The sequence below is a fragment of the Callospermophilus lateralis genome, chromosome 8, assembly GCF_048772815.1.
Source record: "Callospermophilus lateralis isolate mCalLat2 chromosome 8, mCalLat2.hap1, whole genome shotgun sequence".
NCBI classification, from domain to species: Eukaryota; Metazoa; Chordata; class Mammalia; order Rodentia; family Sciuridae; genus Callospermophilus; species Callospermophilus lateralis.
In genome coordinates, this window is record NC_135312.1 from 68,347,043 (window position 1) to 68,369,887 (window position 22,845).

At 37.7% G+C, this 22,845-nt stretch overlaps 1 protein-coding gene across 2 annotated transcripts in view; it reads left to right on the forward strand.

The window, feature by feature from the left end:
• The window catches only part of Pkd2 (polycystin 2, transient receptor potential cation channel), a 51,529-nt gene that overhangs the window by 14,111 nt on the left and 14,573 nt on the right, over positions 1-22,845 (forward strand). For both annotated transcript variants that reach the window (XR_013092127.2, XM_076864235.2), the window contains exons 3-9: positions 7,471-7,604; positions 9,194-9,444; positions 12,465-12,689; positions 14,306-14,534; positions 17,779-17,946; positions 19,752-19,933; positions 21,065-21,185. Coding sequence is in view for 1 of the 2 variants with exons in the window: in XM_076864235.2 (XP_076720350.1) it covers positions 7,471-7,604; positions 9,194-9,444; positions 12,465-12,689; positions 14,306-14,534; positions 17,779-17,946; positions 19,752-19,933; positions 21,065-21,185 (1,310 nt within the window). In the remaining variant the exon portion in view is untranslated. The remainder of the gene's footprint in view (positions 1-7,470; positions 7,605-9,193; positions 9,445-12,464; positions 12,690-14,305; positions 14,535-17,778; positions 17,947-19,751; positions 19,934-21,064; positions 21,186-22,845) is intronic.

Consider the following 22,845-nt stretch of genomic DNA (forward strand, 5'->3'; position numbering starts at 1 on the left):
TTTTAGCCCAAACTGGATTAAACATGGGAATTTGAATAACTTTATTTCATGAACTCTCTTGTTGATTCCGCAGTCTCTCTTCCACCTCTTAAAAGCCCTGCGCCAAGGTCACTGGGGATTTATTTATTGCCATATTCTATGGGATCTTTTCAGCCTTTCTGGGATTTGGTCCCTTGACATTTAGCATTCTGGAATCTTCCTTCCCTCTTTGACTTCTATAACTTCCTCTCTTCCAGTACTCCTCCTTGTCTTATTTACTTTCTTAGTTTTCTTTGTTCTGAAACGTGTAGGCAGAGTATTCTCTGTGATTAGTTTTCTCTTAGATGAATTTTCCCAAAGCAAAGCTTCAACTAGTACTGTTATATGGTGACTCCAAAGTCCTTCTTTTATCCAGTTCCAGATCTCTCTCAAGAACTACTCATCTTGTGCCATATTCTACTAGACATCCCAGTGGGATTTCTCACAGGCATCTTATCCCTAATAGTCCTAAACCTGTCTCATCACACCTCCCTTTCAGGCATGTTTTAGTCATGTTGTCTACCCAGGTGAACATTACTATCATCTGTGAACACCTTAGCCAAAGCTCAAGAGGCATCTGAGACACCTGCCCTTACCTCTTTAGTATCTCTCAAATCTGTCTTCTTTTAAACATCAATCTTGTTCCTCTTTTAACCCTCTCTCCTGAATTATTCATTTTTCATTCATATGACTATTTACTAAATTACAAACAGATTTAGGTTCTGCCCTTAAATGTTGGGAGTCATCCATTGTTTGGAAGTGTATCACTGTGCATGGAGCCATCCTCATGGATAGAGACATCTGGTATCTGGAAATGATGCTCTAAATGCACTTTATCTGGTCAATTGCCCAGGGAAAATGTGAATCTCTTTCCTGCTCTGCCATGACCCACACAGCACCAGAGATAGGTGTGGCCTGCCAACATGTCAGTCAACCTGCTGACTGCAAGACATCTGGAAGCAAGACTCCACCCTTTAAACATATGCCTGCCTTTCATGTACAGCTTAAATAAACCACCGGAGCCATTTTCCTTTTTTCTAGTTCCAGAACCCATGTGGACTAGATCTGACCATAGTCTCTCTGATACTTAAGTTAGTGATATGAAAGTTTACAACTGGGAAAGAGGGTTCTCCTATAGGGAAGGCCTTTCTGAAGATTGAAGCAAGAATGTGAGCCACGCCGATCAAGAGAGAACTTCATGAAGGTTGTGAAGCAAGAAAAGACTCAGAGCATTCATGAAGTTGAATAAAGCCAGTCACTGGTCAATGCCATCTAATGGAGATGGAAAAGTGATCATGGCCCAGACTCTATAAATTTTGTGGGCTTTCATTAGGGGCTAACAGTTTGAAGCCAGGACTTTAAAAGAGTTATACAGTTCCTTTAAGTTTTTAAGAAGATGACTGGATGCCAAGTGGAAGACAGTTTGAATGCATACCACTCTCCCTCTGTCTTGACTTTTAGGATTACCAGGCCCTGCCTCCAGGCATTAGTGCTTCTAAAACAGATTAATGCAGTTGGATTTCCCAAGGGACAAGGTGTAATTATCTCATCTTTAAGATAAAATTTTAAATATTTAGATAATGTACCAGCATTTTACTCTATGGTCTTTGCTTACTTTTTTAGAACTTCCATTTCCTATAAATAATGGCACTTCCGTATCATAATATCCTTCAATTATGCTCCTTAGAAGTTGAAAACATGCTCACACAAAACCTGCATATAGATGTTTACAATGATTTTGCTCATTATTACAAAAATATGGAAACTACTAAAATGTCTTTCAGTAGGTGAGTTAATAAATAAACTGAGTCATTCAGAAAAGCAAATATTATTCGGCACTGAAAAGAAATGATCTATCAAGCTATGAAAAGACACAGGGAAATTTAAATGTCTATAAGAAACTGAAAGAAGCCAGTCTTAAAATGTTACATTCTGATTCCAACTATGTGTTTATGGAAAAGGCAGAACTATGAAAACAGTAAAAATATCTATGATTGACAGAAATTGGGCCAAAGAGAATTGAATAGGTGACATTCAGGAAACTTTTAGTTCACTGAACCTGTTTATGTGGTACTGTAATGTTAGATGCATGTTATCACAATTTTGCCAAAACTCAGAAAATGAACAACACTAACAGTTCTATGATAAACTATGGGGTTTAACTAATAATGATATTTCAGTGTAGGTCCATAGATTCTAACATGAGAGATACTGATAGGAAAATAAAGTGTGTAAGGTTGGGGGAGGACAGGGGATACATAGGATACATTTGTACTTCATGTGTCTATGCTTTGATATGATTCTAAAACTGCTCTTAAAAATAAAATCTATGAAAACTGTTCATTAAAAAAAAAAAAGATTTGAGAGTCAAATTTTGACTCTCAAAAGGGTATCCAGGTGTAAAATTCCCTTCCTGTCAATCTAATTGCTGCTGTTAAAGAAAAACGATGCAGTATTTATCAAGACATGGTAAGGTAGACAGGACCATCGTGGTGGGTGTAGGAAAGGATGCTCTAAATGCAGCGTGGGCACGTGGAATTTATAGCCAAGGAGCAGGATGGGGAGTGAAGGAATAAAAAGTTCCTAAGAGGAAATAGCAGCGTAAGGAGGATTCTGGCAAATGATGGGCCAGAGTGACCAACTGGGGGAGCTGTAGGATGAGGAACCTGATCAGATACGGAGGATGAAAGTCTTGCTAAACAAATTTAGCAAATTTCTTTGCTGAAGCTGGACTTAACAAGGAAGTACATAGATGAGCCTAAGAGAAGGTTCAGGATCTTGACTGTAGTTTGACCAAGCAAAAAGTCTTTGTCAGTCCTTACTCTTCAAGATCAGCTCAGGAGCCAGATCAAGAGAGAAGCCCTGGGCCCCCTCTGTCATGCATCCTCAAATGGATTGTCAGATTGGCTCATGGTCCCTCACCCTCACAGGGAGGGAAGAAGCCCACTGCAGTGCTGGCATGAAGGCTTCTCACTTACTGTTGACAGCTTTCCCATTTCCATTCCCCCTTTTGTTCACTAGTGCTTCTCATTCACTAATGCACAGAATATTCCCTACTAAATCAGTTCAAGCCTAATAATTCTTTGATTTATATACAGTGCTTGGCATTTCTTTATGATGGGTTTAGTTTCTAGAGTGCCTTCAAATATATGTTTTTATTATATCTTAAACATATCCCTATAAGAAGATGGTACAATATGAAGTTTGCGAAAAAGTTAAGCTTCCTGTGCAAAGTGGCCACTTCACTTTGTGGCACGTGGCCTGGAATCCAGGACCAATATGTCTTAGTTCTAGCATCTTTATATCTGGGACAGTTACATTTTTATGGTATTTTGATTTTCTCTTTGGCCTATAACTAATTAATGGAAAGAAACTTTTTAAATTGTTTCGTGACATAATATTATATGTTCATGCTTTATGCATCCTTTGTTCATTTTCAGAATTTATAGTTTAAAAAAATGTTGGCTTATTATGTTTTTCTGTTTGTTCTGAGGAGCTCATTTGTCTTGTGTTTTTCCTTAAAACTACAGAAAGTTATTGCCTCAAGAGTTCTGAAGCAAAAAGTCTGGAATCAAAGTGTGGACAGGGCTCCCTCTAACTGTGGGGGTCTTTGCTTATCTCCTGTAGTCTTTGTGGTTGCTGTAGCTCTTGGCCTCCTAGGTATAGCTGCATTGCTCCAACCCTCCATCTCCATGTGGTATTCTCCCTTTCTCTCTGTCTACACACGTCAGTGTCTTCAGAAGCATGCCCAGTTGATTTTTAATTTGGGAGATTTACTGATGTTCTTTTTGTGGCCTAGCATATTACCAAGTTTGTAAATGTCCCACAAATACTTGAGGAACAATGTGAGTGATCTCTTTTAATTATACTTGGGTAACCCTTATCCAAAATACTTAGGACTAGAAGTGTTTGGGATTTGGGAGTAGATGTTGGTATATTTGCTTGTATGTAATGAGTCATCTTGAGGATGGGACCCATGTTTATATGTACCTTATACACATACCCTGAAGGTAATTTTATATAATATTTGTAATAATTCTGTTCATGAAATAAAGGTTCATAGAATGGAATTTTCCATTTGTAGCATCATATCAAGCCCTCAAAAACTTACAGATTTTGGAGCAAATTTAGATTTCAGATTTTTGAGTTAGGGTTACTGTATAAAATTTTATATTTGTATTGTGAGTCATGTGTTCAGTTCAAACACTCCATATGCCTAGATAATTTTCATCTACTTTCTCTGTCAAAGATTGAAAGATGTAGGGTTAAGTTTCTATGATTTTTGCTAATTCTTACACTATTTGCAAGTATCAGTTTGTATTTCTTGATGATTTGTTATTCAATACACATGAATTCATGATACTTAAATTATTGTGTATGGTATCATTTTCAATATACAATAACTTTATATGACTCAGTGTTCTCCTTATAATCTTCTTTGTCATATTCTTAATCCACTTAATAACTTTAATAATATTTTGTCCCTTTTTTCTTTTCAACTCTATATTGAATGTTTCTTATAAAAATTCTATATATACCTTTTTTTCCTTTTTTAACCAATTATTTAAAACCTTGTTGTCTAGTAGAGGTTTAACCTATTTCAAAATTATTAGGTGTCCAAGATTCTAAGACACCAAGACCCATAGTCATGATCCCTAGAGCCAGATATTCAGAATGGAACATAGCTAAAACCCTGACCCAAATCATCTGACTCCAAATTCAGGGGTTGTTGAACAGCCACCAACATGGACTCAGGCTGTGGCTCACTCCTGGAGTGTGTAAAATTGCCACTCAAAGACATCACATGACAGCTGGGTGTGGTGGTGAATGCCTGCAATCCCAGCTACTCAGGAGGCTGAGGCAGGAGCATTGCAAGTTAGAGATTGGGCTCAGCAATATAGAAATACCCTGTATCAAAAAGGAAAGAGAGCTGTGGGTGTAGTTCAGTGGTAGAGCAACCCTAGCTCCAATCCCCAGGACAGGGAGTTTAAAAAAAAAAAAAAAAAAAGGAATATGTAGCAGTTCATTCTAGGGCCTGGTGCAAAATAGGGGCTGACCTGATGAAAAGTCTGTTAAAATAATCATCCTTCAAAGTGAGAATGTGTTGTTTTCTTGGCTGTCCAGCAGTTGGTGCTACACAAGCAGGGGAAGCTTGCTTCCCTTTGAGTGAAAGTGTGGATGCCAATATAAATCCTGAGAATTTCAAAGGCAAAACTCAATATTGGGTCTTACACAAACAAGGAAAATGAAAGATATGCATATTTAAAATCACTGGCTAAAATACTTAAATTTACACATAAAACTGGATCATATTTAGAATTCAGAAGGTTTAAGCTATCAAAATTAATTTTTAAAAGCAACGACAAACTCATAAGCAAAAAACAAACAAACAAAAAAAACCCTTTCACAATATTCTTTATTCACTTATCCAAAGGAATTATAATTTCATTTTAAGTAAAAACAATCAAGTTAATCATTTAGTTGGCTTTTGGAGCCTTCATTACTTACTCTTTCATGTTATCTTTGTCCCATTAATTGGCTCTGGATCCATAGAAGGCCTCTGCAGAGTGTATTGTACCTGTGTCCACCTCTTGGTGGTATCTGGGCAGATAGCACACCCCCTGAAATTCTATAAACTCCTCTCCTGGAGGAAGAGATCACCTGTTTGTCTTCATGTTTAGTACCTGTTCTGTCAATGTTAATAGGTTAGAATTATTAACCTTTAACTAGGATCCAATACATTTTGAAAGGTAGCAACTCAAATAACACTCGGAGAAGACTGTTCTTATCCTTAGTACTTCAGGTCATAGGATAACAGGTGAGGGAGCCTGACCAAGGGTCAGGAAATTATTCATACTTCTTTGATGTATTATTTAATTGTCCATGTGTATATTTCTTGCTGATTGCTTGAGATGAGCTCGATTGTACTGAATCACTATTATCAATTCCTCTTGTTTAATAATCTGCATTTTTATATGCTGAAAAGGTGAAGAGGGCTATAGGAGAGGTTGACTAAATAACATTGAATCCCAACATAATGTAAGTTTAATATACATTTTGTGAAGCCTGAAGATTATTATAAAGTCAGGTAAGTGTTAATCATCTGCTGGGTGTTCAGAGCTGTGTTCAAAAGAAATATAACACATATTTTGTCCCCTTGAGGCTTTTTGTGAGCAAATTATGGGAAGTGTACCATATTGCACTTATAATAAATAGAACCCAGTGTGAGACAATACTTCTTAAATTGCTAAAATTTGCAATAGATAGATTGTAGCAACCCAGACAGGGAGGAAGAATCACCATGATTGGACATTTGTTAAGTGTCAGGCATGTAGTGCTAGATAAATCTTATTTTTGTGTAACTATCAGAAACTCTCATGGAATAGCTAATTATCCCATCATACAGAAGAGAAAACTGAAGCTCATGAAGTTTAAGCCACCTGCTCAGCGTGGGTAGTAAGGAGCATAGCCAAGAGTCAAACCCTGATTTACATTGATCTCACAAGTTTATTAATTACTTTCCCACCTTTTCTAGACCATTCAGTGTGATCAGTGAGTGTTCATGGCAGGCCCAGTTTGGGTTAGGATAGGTCTGTAACAGTGGGCCTCCAGGGAGAGAGATGGTGAAACAAGGTGATAATTCAAGTTGAATGAAGAGGCTCTTTGAAGAGTTGTGGCAGCAGTAAGGGAATTAGCACTGGAGATGAGGCACTTTGGGGAAGGTTACCACCTCCAGGATGGAAGAGACTCTGGGAGCGAATGGCCTGGCAAAAAAACAGTGTATCTGTGGGAGAAGATACCAGCAGAAGCTGTGGCCAAGTTACAGGATCCTTTGCTAAATTGTATCAGATGGTCAGAATGGAGCGTAAGAGTAGAGGAGAAAAACCCAGACCTCTGTCTCCTCTGACCTACCCGATGCAAAGGCTCACAGGTGATCCAGTTCACAGAGCTCACCCTCAGGAACTGAGCAGAGAAAGAGAAATGGAAAGTTCATCTGAGAAAGCCAGAGAAGGGCCTGTCCATGTTATCCCTGTAGCACAGACACAGCCATAGCTTAAGGAGCTTGGCACTGCTCCTTTTGAACTTGTGCACATCAGACTCACCAGCCTGTGGTCTGACGCAGGAAGCTAAGGGAGATGACAAACTGGCACATTGGAAACCCCAGGCATCCAGTAAAATGATCTGATCTTAACTTGATGCTCAATGGTGAACCAATTTTGTTTCACAGTGGTCAATATTAATGTTAAATATGTCTGATAAGCCAAAGATGTAGACATGTCCTAGAAGAATGATGTAAAAAGGAAGGCAAGTATAAAAAAAAGACCTAACATGAATGTTTGTCCATTCAAAATGTCCATCAACCAGACGTAGTCTACCTGTGGAAGCTGTAAGCTGTGCAAATGTGTGTGCAGGTTGCCTTGTGGGGCTCATTTGGCTCTTTCTGTGTTCCAGTGACCTATGGCATGATGAGCTCCAATGTGTACTACTACACCCGGATAATGTCTCAGCTCTTCCTAGACACCCCATTGTCTAAAACAGAGAAAACGAACTTTAAAACTCTTTCTTCAATGGAGGACTTCTGGAAGGTATTTGCAAATAACTTTGAAAGTACATATTTTTGCCTTAACTTTGTTTATTTGGCCTCAGAATTTCACTGCATGTGTATCATCAGGGCCTGCTGAGTGTTTACTACTTTGTGAGATGTTGTAAGTCATGGTGAGTTCTTCAAAACTACTGCTGCTACCTTCAAAGAAGGATAAAGTTAAGATTTATTGAGATCTTTGCAGATGCCTTATGCCACACTGGGTATTTCATACCTTCCCCATTTAATCCCCATGGTAACTGACTAGGTCAATACTGCTGCTGTCCCCAGTTTGCAAATGAGATTCAGGTGTTTAAATGTGCAAGGTCACTTGGCTGGGGAATAAGAGACTTGTTCCTAGTATGACAGCCACTTTTCTGTACCCGTTTATTATTCATTCAGCCATTCATGGTTCATTAAACATTGAGAATCAGAAGAGCATTTTGGTTGCTCTGTGTTACTTGGCTTTTGTGTTTTATCTTTGTTGGTGATGACATGTATCCCCAGCTCTTGGGATGATGCTTAATTCAAGGGAAGCATATTCTTTCAAAGGTTTGCCAATGTAAAATTCAACCCAGCACCTTTCCCAGTGTCACAAATTCAACCATAGTAGCAGAGCATAAGCAAAAAGTTATATAGAACAAAGTTTAAGCCAATCTGGGCAATATGGTGCTCAGTGTCTAAGAAAATCTGATGGAAATATTAAAAAAAAAAAATGATTGATTCGCCATCATTTTGTGAGATACTTTGTAAAATTCTGACTAACCTCTGGGTAAAAACTGTTGATTTTAAGCATACAAAAAAAAAAAAAAACCTGAGTCATGGGAATCTATTAATATATAACAGTACTTGGCATCAAAAGTACATTTGTATAATATTAACATTTGCCCCCTCAGTGGAACTGGTCGCTATCTCTGCTGATCATCTGATATAGATTACACGCTGAGAAGTGGCTAGATCTTTCTTCCCTTAGGGTGTAGCCTTTTGTACAAACTAACAAGAGATGTCTCACACATATACAATTCTGTGATAATAAATTCCAAGCTCTAAAGAGGAGGAGATATGTTGGAAGGCTCCCATATAGCAGGAGTCCAGACATTAAAAAAAAAAAAAAATCCACCAGATGATAGGCTGACAATTGACACTCTTACTTTTTAGCTCAGAGCCATGATTATGTGGAATGCTGTTTTCATAAGGAAGAGTAGAATTGATTCTGGCTGTGGACTCACACAACACTCTCACCTGACTGCCTTTAGGCCCAGAACAGAAATCAGAGTGGCCACTTATTAAGCACACATCCTGTGCCAAGTGTACTGACAACAGAACCCCCTCTTACTGCTCTACCTTGTTCAGAGTAGCCAAAGCCCTGGTAATGCAAATATTCCAGGCAGAGGCAAGAGAGTGACTTGGAGGTTTTTAAAAAACATGCCTTTGGGCCGGGGATTTGGCTCAGTGGAAGTGTGCTTGGCTGGCATTTGTGAAGTTCTGGGTGTGATCCAGCACCAAATAATTATAAAAATAAATAAATAAATAAATAAATAAGTAATAATGAAAAAAGGCAAAAGAAGAAAAAAAATTCATCTTTGCTTTTAGTTTGCAGAAGGCCCCTTACTGGATGGGCTGTACTGGAAGGTGCAGCCCAGCAACCAAACAGAAGCTGACAACCGAAGTTTCATTTTCTACGAGAACCTGCTGTTAGGGGTTCCACGCATACGACAAGTCAAAGTCAGAAATGGATCCTGTTCCATCCCCCAGGACCTGAGAGAGGAAATTAAAGAGTGCTATGATGTTTACTCTGTCAGTAGCGAAGACAGGGCTCCATTTGGGCCACGAAATGGAACTGCGTAAGTATCTGGGACTGTGGCCCCTGAGTGACATTGACTCATTGACTCATTCTCTGACCTCCCACTGACATTCCATCATTTATTCTCTGATGGTTTTAGCAATTAGAAGATGCCTTCAGTGAGTCCTCAAAGCTTGTTTTAAAGCCTGGGCCAAACTGACATCTGGTGTCTCAAGTTTTCTCTACTTTTCAATCCCCTTCTAGTTTCTCTATGCATATTTCTAAAAGGCTAAATTGTTGATTTTATGACCCACAAAAAACAAATTACCTGAGTCTTTAAAGTTTCATTTAAGATGCTTTGATCCTTTTTTAAATCAGTGCCTTATAGTTATACACAATATTGGGGTTTATTTTGATAAAATTATACAAGCATGGAATATAATTTAATTCAGTACCCAGTACTTCCCCCTTTACCTTCCTACTCCTTCCTCCCTTTTCCCTTTCTTTGACCCTACTGGCCTTTCTTCTGTTTACTTATAGTTTTTTTTTAATTACTGTGTAATAGACATATATAAAGGTGAATTCACTTGGCATATTCATATATGTACATAGCATAGTTTGGTTAGTTCCATTCCACTGTTTCTCCCTTTTCCCAGCCCTCCTTCTTCCCGCTTAGTCCATTTTCTCTCCTTTACTGATTTCTTCTCTGTTTTCATGGGATTCTCCCTCAGCTCCTCACTTTCCACCTTATTTTGGTCTAACTGTTGCATATGAGAGAAAACATTTGACCTTGACTTTCTAGGTCTGTTGGTTTTATATATGTATATACATATATACATCGTCTTCTAGGTTGTTCAGTAGGAACTTTTCTGATGTAGAAATACTTTTTTTATATATTTCTTATAAATAGCTTTTTGTTTAGAATGCAATTATTTGAAGTGTAGTTATTTTGGGGCACATGAAAGTTGTACATATTTATGGTGCAGTACAATAATTTGACACAGGTTTACAATAAGTAATGATCGAATCAGAGTAATTAATATTTCCATCTCCTCAATCATTATTCTGTGTTGGGAAACTTTGGTTTCTTCTTGTTATTTGAAGATATAGCATGAGTCATTACAGACCCTAGTTACCCCTGTGGTGTGGAATTTCAGAAGCATTTCTTCCTATCTGACCGGGTTTTTGCATCCTGGATCTGGCTTCTTTTGTCCCCACTCCATGCTCTCTCCTAAACTCTAGTGACCACTATTCTGTGCTTGTATTTTTATGAGACTGATTTTACAATTTTCACATTTGGACATGAACATGTAATATTTGCCTTGTTCCTGTCTTCTTTCACCTACATCACATTATTTCCTCCAGGTCCATTCACTTTTATACAAATGTTCTTCCTTCCTTCCTTCCTTCCTTCCTTCCTTCCTTCCTTCCTACCTTCCTTCCTTCCTTCCTTCCTCCCCTCCCTCCCTCCCTCCCTCCCTCCGAACAATATTCCTCCATGTGTGTGATTTTTTAATCCATTCTTCAGTTGATAGACTCTTCTTTTGATTCTGTATCTTAGCTAAAGTGAATAGTACCACAATAAACATGGGGATGCAGAGGTCCCTTTGAAATACTGATTTAATTTCCTGTGGATAAATACCCACTAGTGAGATTGCTGGCTTATATGCTACTTCTACTTTTAGTTTTTCAGGGAATCTCCATGAAAAGAGTAGTTTTTTAAAGTGTGAGCTGGTGAGGCAGGATTTTCTTTCTTTCTCTCTTTCTTTTTGTCTGACTTAAAGCCCCTGGTTTAAAATGTATGTTTATAATCCTAAGTATACATTTGTACATGTGCACCTTTGCAGGAGTTTTAGTATACTTAAGTACCCATGCTTCAAACATTTCTGCATTATAAACTTCCTAGATTTAGAATTATTGTTGTTATGCCAGAGAAATGGGCAAAGCTCTCAGGCTGTCTCAGGGTGGGCCTCCTGAGGTGGCTGCCCCAGGGTAAGTCACTATGGCAGAGCCACCTTCTAAGCAATGCTGAACAACTACTGTCGGGTCATCTGCATCATTTTCTTGAGAACTGAGTCACCCAGAATCCACATTTGTTATGTTTAATGGGACAAATACCTTTTTCAATGACAAGATAATTTATCTACAATTCAGTGTACACTGTATTTAGTACCAAGGCTCAAAAGTCACAAATTTAGTAGAAATCAGGAGATTAGACCAAAGGTACTAAATAATCTGAAAAGATTTTTTTCCAGGTTATGAAAGTGATTATACTTACTAATCCTCCTTTTTCTAGGTCCTGCAAAATAAGCATACATTTAATCAGTGGTACCTTTTCAAATATTTTACTTTATCTCACATCATTAATAAGAAATTTTTCTAGCCACTACTCTGTGTGAGATTCTTTTTACAGATGCATTATTTTATCTCTCACAAAATATATACATCTCTAATATAGACATCATGTGTATTTTATATGGAAAAATGGAGACCACGTAGCAAGACACAGGATGGACTTGTCCCTTTTTATCTGTGATTTTCACTAGGGGCTTGGAGTCATGTAGTCCTTGAGTATATACAGTCATCGGGGAAAGTAGCAATGGGAACTCGGGATTGATGGCAGAGACTCTGCAGACAGACAGCCCCGTGTGTATTCTCAACTCTACCATCAAAAACTTTGGGACTAAATTGACCTCAGTAATCCTTAGGACCCTCAATGCTACACTGGGGATAAAAACTGTATGACAATTCAATAAGAAAACACTAATGAAGTAACCACATCAACTATATAACCAGTAGGATAAGACTTATTTCTTTTTTTTTAAATTTTTATTTGCTCTACCTAGTTGTACATGACAACAGAATGCATTTCCAATTAATTGTACACAAATGGAGTGCAATATTTCAATTCTGTGGTTGTGCACAGTGTAGAGACGCACCATTCATGCAATCATACATGTACCTAGGGTAATGATGTCCATCTCATTCCACCATCTTTCCTATCCTTATCTTACCAGGAACCTTGTAATTGCCATTGGTATTTCACTGATTTTACCTGTTTGTTTTTGTTTTTTAAATTAGTTGGATCTACACAAGTGAAAAAGACTTGAATGGGAGTAGCCACTGGGGAATAATCGCATCTTACAGTGGAGCTGGCTATTACCTGGATTTGTCAAGAACAAGAGAGGAAACAGCTTCCCAGATTAATAGCCTCAGGAAAAATGTCTGGTTGGACCGAGGAACCAGGGCAACTTTTATTGACTTCTCAGTGTACAATGCCAACATTAACCTGTTCTGTGTGGTCAGGTGTGTACTGAGGGCACTCACTGCTCCCAATTTTGGTAGTGCCTGTATATCCTATTCTGGAGATAGGCCAAACAACTCTTGCCTGCAGCCTTATAAATGAGAATCCAGGCCAATAACAAGGCAGGGGTGAAAACTGAAGTCTTAGTGGGACAGGGAGATTTCAGGAAGGGATTTATGATCCTAGAATATTATGATTTGGAAAGAACCCTAAATCTAGTCCAAGTTCATCCCAGTTCAGACCCTTTTCAGAAAAAGCATTTGATTTTCTAACACCTATCATCAGAGATTATGAGGATGATCAGAGCTACATGCTCCATTACATGTTCCAAGGCTGTCAAACATAGACTCCCTTCCCTGACCTTCCCACTCTCAGATGATGCCCAAGCTATTAGGACATAGACAGTGTCAGCAAGTTATAGATTCCTGCTCCTGCTTAAGACTCACCAAAGGCACCTGAGGTGAACTTTCCCTAATGATTCCAAGAGAATTAGAAGAGGATTAAAAATGTTAGGCAAGCAGCTGACATTTAAATCAATGTCTATCTATAATAATTCTAGCTTTATCACTCACTTAGTTTTAGTATGTCCTTCCCAGACTTTAAGGGTGATGACCATCAAGGCCAGTTACTCCGTTTTCCTATATGGTTTTCTAATTTTCTGGAAGGGGTTGCCAAGTATAGGGCCAGAATGGGTCAGAGAGAGATGACTTGACACAGAGCCACTTCCTTCCCCTTACAGTTGACGCAGGCTGTCACCAGGCTCTGCTCTCCGTATTGCTCTCTCGAAATTGTGGTTCTCATGGCTACTCTCTAGTCCTACCTGTACCAGAGGAGATAGCGATGCCTAGTAGCTTCCCAAGGGCTTTTAAATATCTGAAATCATGGAGTTAAATATTCTGTTTCTAATTTGATAGGAAAATGGTACCATTAAGTGAATCATTTAACTTACTTAATGTGAGAACTGTAAAATGGGAATTTTAGTTCAATCATAGGAAAGCACTGATGATCAGTGCCATCAGTATGAATGGAAACATGTTACTTCTTCAGACAATAGGCCCTGATTGAGGGCCTGTGAACCCCAAAGCACTGGGGAGGGGAAAGAAAGTGCCCTGGAGGAAAGTATCTGGTGGTAATTAGGCATTACCTAGTAAGTGAATGAATGAATGTGATGCTCAGGCCTATCTTCATAGACTGCAAAATATACATCCTACTTCTCAACCCAATCATATGTTTTAGTGCATATTTTGTATTTGGGTTTTTTCATGCTACCTAATAAAATGACTTGCATCTAACAATAACATTAGAAAGACTTCTTTGTTGATTAACTATCCATTTTAAAAAATAACACAGTATTTTAAACAGTACAAATGCCAGAAAAAATAAAGGGAAGCCTGAAGAGAAAGGAATCCTTTGGATGCAGGTCTTGGGAATTCTAGTTCCTTTTTTAGTACAAGATTCTACAAGTGTGTTGGTATTGGCCATCATAAAAATGATTTGCCACTAGCTTGGGTAAGCTATGGTAGCAGATTTATTACCTTGTAATTCAGAGAAGGAAGAAACACCCTTCTGGCTATAACCCTGTGCTGTAGTTGTTTTAATTGTTCTTATTGCAATGCAGGTTATTGGTTGAATTCCCAGCAACAGGTGGTGTGGTTCCCTCTTGGCAATTTCAACCTGTAAAGCTGATTCGCTACGTCACCACTTTTGATTTCTTCCTGGCAGCCTGTGAGATTATCTTTTGTTTCTTTATCCTTTATTATGTTGTGGAAGAGATATTGGAAATTCGCATTCACAAACTACAATATTTCAGGAGTTTCTGGAATTGTCTGGATGTTGTGATCATTGTGGTAAGTTGAAAAGCAATACCAATTTCCCTACCTTATCCAAAAAGCATATTAATTACAGTCTTTGATCTCCTCAGAACTGTGGATCTTGATATTTCCAGAAGAAAATCTAAATTTCCTCTCTCTATTACATCCACTTCTCCTTTACAAATTATTTTGCATGTGAGACCTTACTAACCATGGTGTAGAGGGGCATTTACAGTGAGCTCTCAAATAACCACACTAATCATGAGAATAACTCAGCAATTACTATTTGACTGTGGCCAGCCATATGAGATATAGGAGATATTTGGGGTTCAACTTCTATTAAAAAAATTTATTTACATTTTTCTGCATATGTGTCAAGTTATGGCAAGAAGGAACATCCTGAAAATATTTTGAGTGACAGAGTAAACATTCTTAGGTTAAGAATTTCCTGCGAAGTCCACAGAGAACAAAATTTAAGTTATGCCCATCAAAGTTCTCTGTATAAGGTACAAGAAATCATGAATCACAGTTACATAGTCAAGACTAAAACAACTTTTAGATGTTGTGCCTGCCCTTGACTGTATTTTAACTTCTAACAGTTGTTCAATTTGTTTTCCCTTCGTTGGAGTCAATTAATTAATCACTTCCTTCCAGAGGCCTCAGTGTAAAAACCAATTGTCAAACTTGAGTCTTCCTTCAGCAATAATAGTCAACCTTTGCCTAAGTTTTGTTACACATTTAGCTATGTAGCAATGCACCTAATTATTACGTGCTTAAAATTTTGAATAGCATAGTGATGTCATATTTTTCTTTTATATATTGTACTATGCCCACTGCCTAGCATAGAAATGAACCTCAGAAATCTCAGGAAATGATTCATTATCCTGTTGGCACTCACTCTTGTCTTAGCCTTCCTGGTGATAGTTATTCTTTCCCTTGCTCCTCTCAAAAATTTATTTGGCTTTTGTGAAGCATTTACATCAAGTCAGTATTAAATCATTTCTTATTAGTATTAGTTAAGAAGACATGTCACTCAGTGAACGGACACTTTAGCCATAAGTAAAACTGCCCAGGCATGTGTTTCATGGTAATGAACAATATTAGTACCAATCATAATAATAACAACAGTCTGCTCGTTAGAAGCTACTGTGTTATGTGCATTTCCAAGTGCTTTTTATTTACAAAAGCTTAGTTAACTTTTCCACTAATCCTCTTAACCACTCTGAACCTGCTTCTGGAGCCATGTATATTTGTGCTACAGAAAAAGGTCATACTTAGAAAAAAATTCCTACAGAATAGCTACAGTCTGGAACCTAGTGCAGTCAAAACCGCCTCTTTCTTTCATGATGGCTGTGTAACATCACACAGCCCACACAAATCAAGATAACAGGAGTTGTCCCCCACATTTCCAATGTATTAATAATGAGCAGAGTTATAAAAGAATTTCAGTACTTAAGGAAGTAGGAGAAGCAACAATTCTGGAAATAATTTTTCAAAATATAAGGGAGGACAGAGTACAGACCCTATACAGTAAGAATTATTTTGGAACACAGTTATTGTTTGTAACCCTTAAGGATGGAAGCTCTCTTTTTGGACTTATATAAATTTGTTATTGAGAATAATGGCAAAAAGGTGTGATGTTATACTAACATAACAGGTTTCTTTTAACCAGATGACTTCAGTATTGACAAAAGACTAGTTAGTAGGATTCATTGTTTTTTAACTTGTATTTTTATCAGTGAAAACTTTGACTGAATACTATAGTATATCATATATGTGTGTGTGTGTGTGCGCGCGCATGTGTGTATTGAGAGAATTTAGAAGAGTAATATAAAAATTAATACAAAGAGAATTTGAGCACTTTTTTTTTTTTTTTTAAAGATAGGGGAGAGAGAGAGAATTTTAATATTTTATTTTTTAGTTCTTTCGGCGGACACAACATCTTTGTTTGTATGTGGTGCTGAGGATCGAACCTGGGCCGCACGCATGCCAGGCGAGCGCGCTACCACTCGAGCCACATCCCCAGCCCTGAGCACTTTTTTTCTTACATACCTACAAGTTTTTATGCCACACCCCAGTGAGTTGCCTTGTACCTACTATGGACACCCCTGAGAAAATAGATGGGGAGATGTGGGTCAAAGATTATTTCTGTATTTTAGCAGTCACAGCATTTTGCAAGTATTTTTTCAAAACTTTTTCCTGCTTTCCTTACTTCTAGTTGGTGAAAAAAATTTCAATAAGAAGGTGAATTGCGATTGTCCTTCCCTGTTCTATATGAAGTACAGTCTCAACTGTGTCATGGCACTACTCAGAGTCACAGCCCACGTAGGACAGACTCAGATCCCACAAAAAGGCACAGATACTACAGTGAACTGTTCACATAATGTACATTAATCCAGTGGTAGTGAGTGGCAAGAAGGGGCCATTGTTCCCTCTGATCTTGTATAGCTCAGACCCAAGAAACATGTGAAAAGTTGTATGTTATAAATGCAGAGATAGCCATGATTAAGAAGGAACCCTTTGTTCATATACTTCACTGCAAGTTTCCTTTAGCCTCTCTGACCTTCATTCCCACCATATTCTAAGACCAAGCACATTCTGTCCTCTTTTGTGCACTCCTTTTCAGTGAGTCTGGTTTCGGCTTCACCTCATGTTGTGTGATGCCAACTCTTTAGGAGCTTTTTGTATTATTTAGCTTTGTGTGGTTTTTCTTGTCTCGAATTAAGAGTGTGAGTTTTTGGGGAGTGGAGCTTACCCCAAGTTCACTTCCATATGTTCTTCCTGGCCCAGACACGGTTGTGTACGTGCACATCTGAAGAGAAAGAATGGATGGCTGGAAACTGGAAAATGAAGAGGCACTCAAGAAAATTTTAAAAACTAAACTTAAAACCAGAAAAATCAGGAAAAGATAGGAGAGGGGTAGAAAATGATTTATATGTGGGTGGCAAAATGATCAGAAGGCCTTCCTTCTTGAGTTTGGGTTTGTTATAGTGACATCTCGGGTATATCTGTGGGTACTTGTTGTATGCACAGGCCCATGGACACATGCACTTATTGGATTTCTGTTCCTAAGTAAGGAAATGCAAGCAATATATATTGTGTATGTCTTTTATGGCAGTGCCAAGCATTGCCATTTGAGTGTGTGACTTTTATGAATGCCATTGGGTGTGCGTATTGGCCAGATGTGGCATCTATATATGGTGAAGAAAAATAAACTACTCATTATAAGGTAAGCTTCTTTGAAAGCAGTATAATGAAATATAAGCCTTTTGTTTTCCAGCTCTCGGTGATGGCTATAGGAATTAGCTTATATCGAACATCAAATGTGGAGGGTCTACTCCACTTTCTGGAAGACCAGAATACTTTCCCCAACTTTGAGCATCTGGCATATTGGCAAATACAATTCAACAATATAGCTGCTGTCACAGTATTTTTTGTGTGGATTAAGGTAATTGATTCAGAACATGTTCTGGGTTTTTAGTACTATTTTTTCTTCCTTTAATTAACATGAGTCACACAAAATTTTAAAGGACTTGAACTTGCCTTTTTTGGGCAAATTCTGTGGCCAGCCAAAGCTGCTCCATAATTTATATCAAGAAAAACTAGTGGGACTCATGGGATGGTTCCTCTCATTATGGATGATGCTACTTCTGCTGCCAGAATTCTTTCAAGATCAGATCCTGTAGATGTCATTTAACACAAACAAAAGAGGTCTTTTCAGTGTTAGTTGGGCCTGGAGGACCAGGTTACCCTAACACTGTGGCACATCTGAGTTTTAAATTATGTAATGTGACCAGGAGAGGAAAAGGAACTGAGAGGGGATCATTTGCAGGAAATGGAGAGATGCTGCACCTGGAAATGCTTGTTAGAACAATCTGCTCTGTTCCAGGAGGCCAGAGGGAAGCTTTACCCAGAACGTCAGCTGGGACAGACCTTTCCTCCAAGGAGGACTTAATTTACTCATTTCCCTCTTTTTACAAAACGTAATGTGTATTTTCAGGTGTGTAAAAGTTTAGGATAGGACATTTTTATGTACAGTGAGCCTCATTTTTGGCGATGCAGGAAATTTCATTAATTTTGAAGCAACCACCAACCTGCGTGACCAGCTCAAGTTCTGATTGTGCTGTACAGACAATAACTGCTGGCTACAGGTGGCTGTTTACATTTTGTTTTCAATTAATTAAGGTTACATGTAATAAAAATTTCAGTTCCTCAGTCCCACTAACTACATTTTAAATGCTTAATGTCTCTGTGTTAATAGTGTATACTGTTTTAGGAAATGGAACTAAATGTTCTACTAAGAACATTTCTACCATCACAGAAGGTTCTCTTGAACAGCTGTTGAGGAAGGTGCCTACCAAGAGCTGTGTGTTTTCCTGAATTGATGCTTATCCCTGGAAGCACTGAGGTTTATCAGAGGGCATAGACCTCACCTTGTGTTTCTCAGGCTGCTTACTCAGCTGTATGAGAAAACCATTGCCACATAATTGATGCCCAAATAAAAGATAATTACTGATACACAAATAGTATTTCCTGAAATGTTTTGTGGTGTTTGTTAGAGATTTTTCTTTTACATTTTAATCCTTTTTTTCGAGGAAAAATATCACCAATCATTGAAACTGTGAGGAAGCCCTTTTCCATGATATGTTAATCATCCTGGAAAATGTGACCACATGAGGCTGTAGCTGTGTTCTGTTCCCTGCTTCCAACTCCAAGAACAGAGCCTGTCATGGGTTAGGGACTCAGCAGACCCTTTTTGAATAAAAGATAGAAGAGCTGGTTTTGGAAAACAATAAACCCACGTCCTTTCTGTCCTTTCTCTTTTGGTCTTACTGTGGTTAAAACACATAACACAAAACTTGCCATTGTCACATTTTAAAATGTGGAGTGCTGTGGCATGAAGGACATGCACAGTGTGGGGCCACCATCACCACTGTGCCCTACCAGAGCCTTATCATCATCCTAAGGTGCACATCAGCACTAACTTCCCATCTCCCCCTCACCTCAGCCCCTGGTAACATACTTTCTGGTTTCTATTTATGAATTTTACCAATCTAAGTGCCTCATATATGTGCAGTGGTACAGTTTCAACCTTTCATGACACACAGTTTCCCTGGGAATAATGTTCTCAAGGTCTTCCTGGTAATATGTACCCAAATCCCATTCCTTTTTGTGGAAGAATAATATTCTATTGTATGTATGTGCCACATTGTGTTTATCCATTCATCTGTCACTATCTTTCCTCTTTTACAGCTCTTCAAATTCATCAATTTTAACAGGACGATGAGCCAACTATCTACAACCATGTCTCGGTGTGCCAAAGACCTCTTTGGCTTTGCCATTATGTTCTTCATTATATTCTTAGCATATGCTCAGTTGGCGTACCTCGTCTTTGGTGCTCAGGTTGATGACTTCAGTTCTTTCCAAGAATGTATGTAAGTATATATGAAATTAAGAAGAAAAATATAATCAGAGATGTCACTGCCTTCTCAAGGATTAAGAAATCTTCACAGTTGCTATTTGAGCACTATGGAAGAGTTAAAGATGTTTATTCAAAATAAAAATGAGTCACCTTTTCCAGAAACATTTACCTACCGATGCAAAGTTTTTAATACCTTCTGAAATGCTGATGCTTAAGATAGCTGCTCTCAGGTACTGAGATAAAGTGGAATAGCCACAGAAAACCACTATTCCAAGACCAAGGTCTTCCTGGCTCCCAAAGTACATGGGAGTCTTTTAAAAGGCCATTTTTTTTTGTATATTTTCATTTTTGGTAAATAGGTTGCCATACATTTTGAACTTCCAGTTATTTTATAAGTAAAATAATGGATATTTCTAATATCCTAGGAGAAACTTCAGAGTACAGAAATTTTCAGTCTTTTTCCAGAGTTCCCAGATACAGGAAAAACAAAATCAACAAAAGAGTCAGTATCAGATTCCTGTGTCATTTACAAAGGGATTAGTAGTTAGGAAAGGAGAGAAATAACATGACGTTGAAGTTGATAGGGCTTTGTGCATGGGGAGTCCTAATTCACCTGGCTGTTTGATCAAAGTCAGTGAAGGAAATGATTTTACTAAAACCCAGCACTCAAAATGTCCAGTCACTTTCCCTTCATTTTAAATTAATGTGAGATTGTTGAATCTTTGAACACATGTAATCTAGCCATCCTTTAAAAAATCTTCTTTTTTTCTCTTAAGAGATATTGTCTTCAGGTCCAGAGTGACCATTGTGGAGATATAGAAAGGCCATATTTTAGCCAGATTATAATTTAGATTGTTAAAGCCAGTCGCTATACAAGTTACCTAATAATAATTACATTTAATATTAACCAGATGGAAATAATATGTAGCATGAAAGCATATTATTATTCCAGAACACTTCCATTGCTGACATAAGCAGCAAGATTTTTCTAAAGGACTTGAATTTTTAATTATTTGGGAGCTATCCACACTTCCACAACAATCCTAAAATGTGAAATCATCTTTAATAAATGTTGCATCAGTTGCCGGACATTCTTTGTTTCTGTATTGTGGTGTTGTGTTTTGTTTTGTTTTGTTTTTTATAGCGTCACTCAATTCCGTATCATTTTGGGTGATATCAACTTTGCAGAGATTGAGGAAGCTAATCGAGTTTTGGGACCACTGTATTTCACTACCTTTGTGTTCTTTATGTTCTTCATTCTTTTGGTATGTACACTTTTGTTTAAAGTGAGGGGATTTAGATTTAATGTTCAAGAATTACCATCTTCTCTTTTTTTTTCACGCTCTATTCTTCATTATTTTAAATAGAGACCAGGAAGTAGAACAAAATGTTGATTTTGGAAAATTTATTTTACATTTCATTCATTCAAAGTTTTAAGTCTTAACAAAATATTTCTTTTCATTGCCTTTCATTTATTCATATGTGTTTCTATTCAAAGAAAAAAAAAGTTAAAACTTAAGTGCAAATTTATTATATTACTTAAGACAGTACTTTGCCTCAAAAGTAGAATATGCTGACTCACACTTTTTTTTTTTAACACAAATGTCAACACTTCATAGTCACTTGCTAGCATTACTTTTCATTTTACTCTTCTTTAAAAAAAGTAAAATAAAAGGAAGGGACAAAGAAAGCTAGATCGAGGATATCAAGAGTAGTATTTGAGTGAATTATTGCATTCCAAGATTAAGATTTTCTGTTTCAACTTATTCATATTTAACACTTTATAGACACCTAGTGACTAATATGAGGAATATTACCTGTAAAACTCAATCCAACAATGAGTGTAAATTGCTTTAAAATTATTTTTAGGTCACTTTTTTTTATTCTTTTTATTTGTCACAAAACAAATTTTACTACTTTCAATCTAAGTTAATAAGGTAGTTTTAAAGTTTTTTTTGTGTGTTTTGTCTTAACATTTTTATATTCACTTAGTCTACTGAAAAGTATTAAAGTAACTCAGTTTAACTTAGGCACTGGGTATTTTTCATATAACACTCAGATTTAATGATTGCCTTAAGAGTCATCTTAAGAAAAGAAGTCATTTCCATTTTCAGTAAATTTTATAAAGATACTTTGTAAAAAGTTGAATGATGACATTTATAGTAATTGAGGGTAGCATTCTGAAGGTGGGCCCAGGTATTTCTGGTTAGGAGATGGCATTCATTGATGGAGTCATGATGCTCTTGAACAGGCCCTGAAGGTGCAGCAGTTTCAAGCAAGTCCATTTGTATCTTGCTGTGTGCAGGCATCCTGGCTAGGTTGTGAACTGAATCCTCCTAAGTGTCTTCTTTCTGTTATAAATAAATTATCTGAAGCTTAAGCCTTTGTCACCCTCTCACATTGGTGGTGCTTTGGATTCTGGGGCACCTGAATGTCTCCTCCAATAACGGACCAGGAATTGAGAGTCCTGCAGTAGATCCTTTGGTTGACCTCAGGCCACCTAATGTTCTCAGTGATCAGTCTGCCAGATGAGGGACAAAACTATGATGATATGAACTGTTCAGATGAGGACTCGTTTCAATATTGTACTTCAAAAGGCAGCACCTTGAGATCATTTAGTCATTTTATTGGATCAATCTGCAGAGCAGGAAAACAAGCTTTTAGTTTTTGTATTTGTATTAAAATATAACCTTTTCAGTGCTGCATTTTCCCTGCATCTCATAGACATACATAGGTGGGTAAATGGGTAGGTAATAGACAAGAGGCTACTTTCAATACAAACTTGTCTGTTAAGCAAATAACAAGCTGACTGTAGCATGGCTCTCTTTGAAAGCTGACTGCCTGGTATTAATTCATTGCCTCTGTTTAAAAATAACCCACGTTGGTGTGAAGAGGCTTATTTGAGTCAGGACCAGAATCACTCTC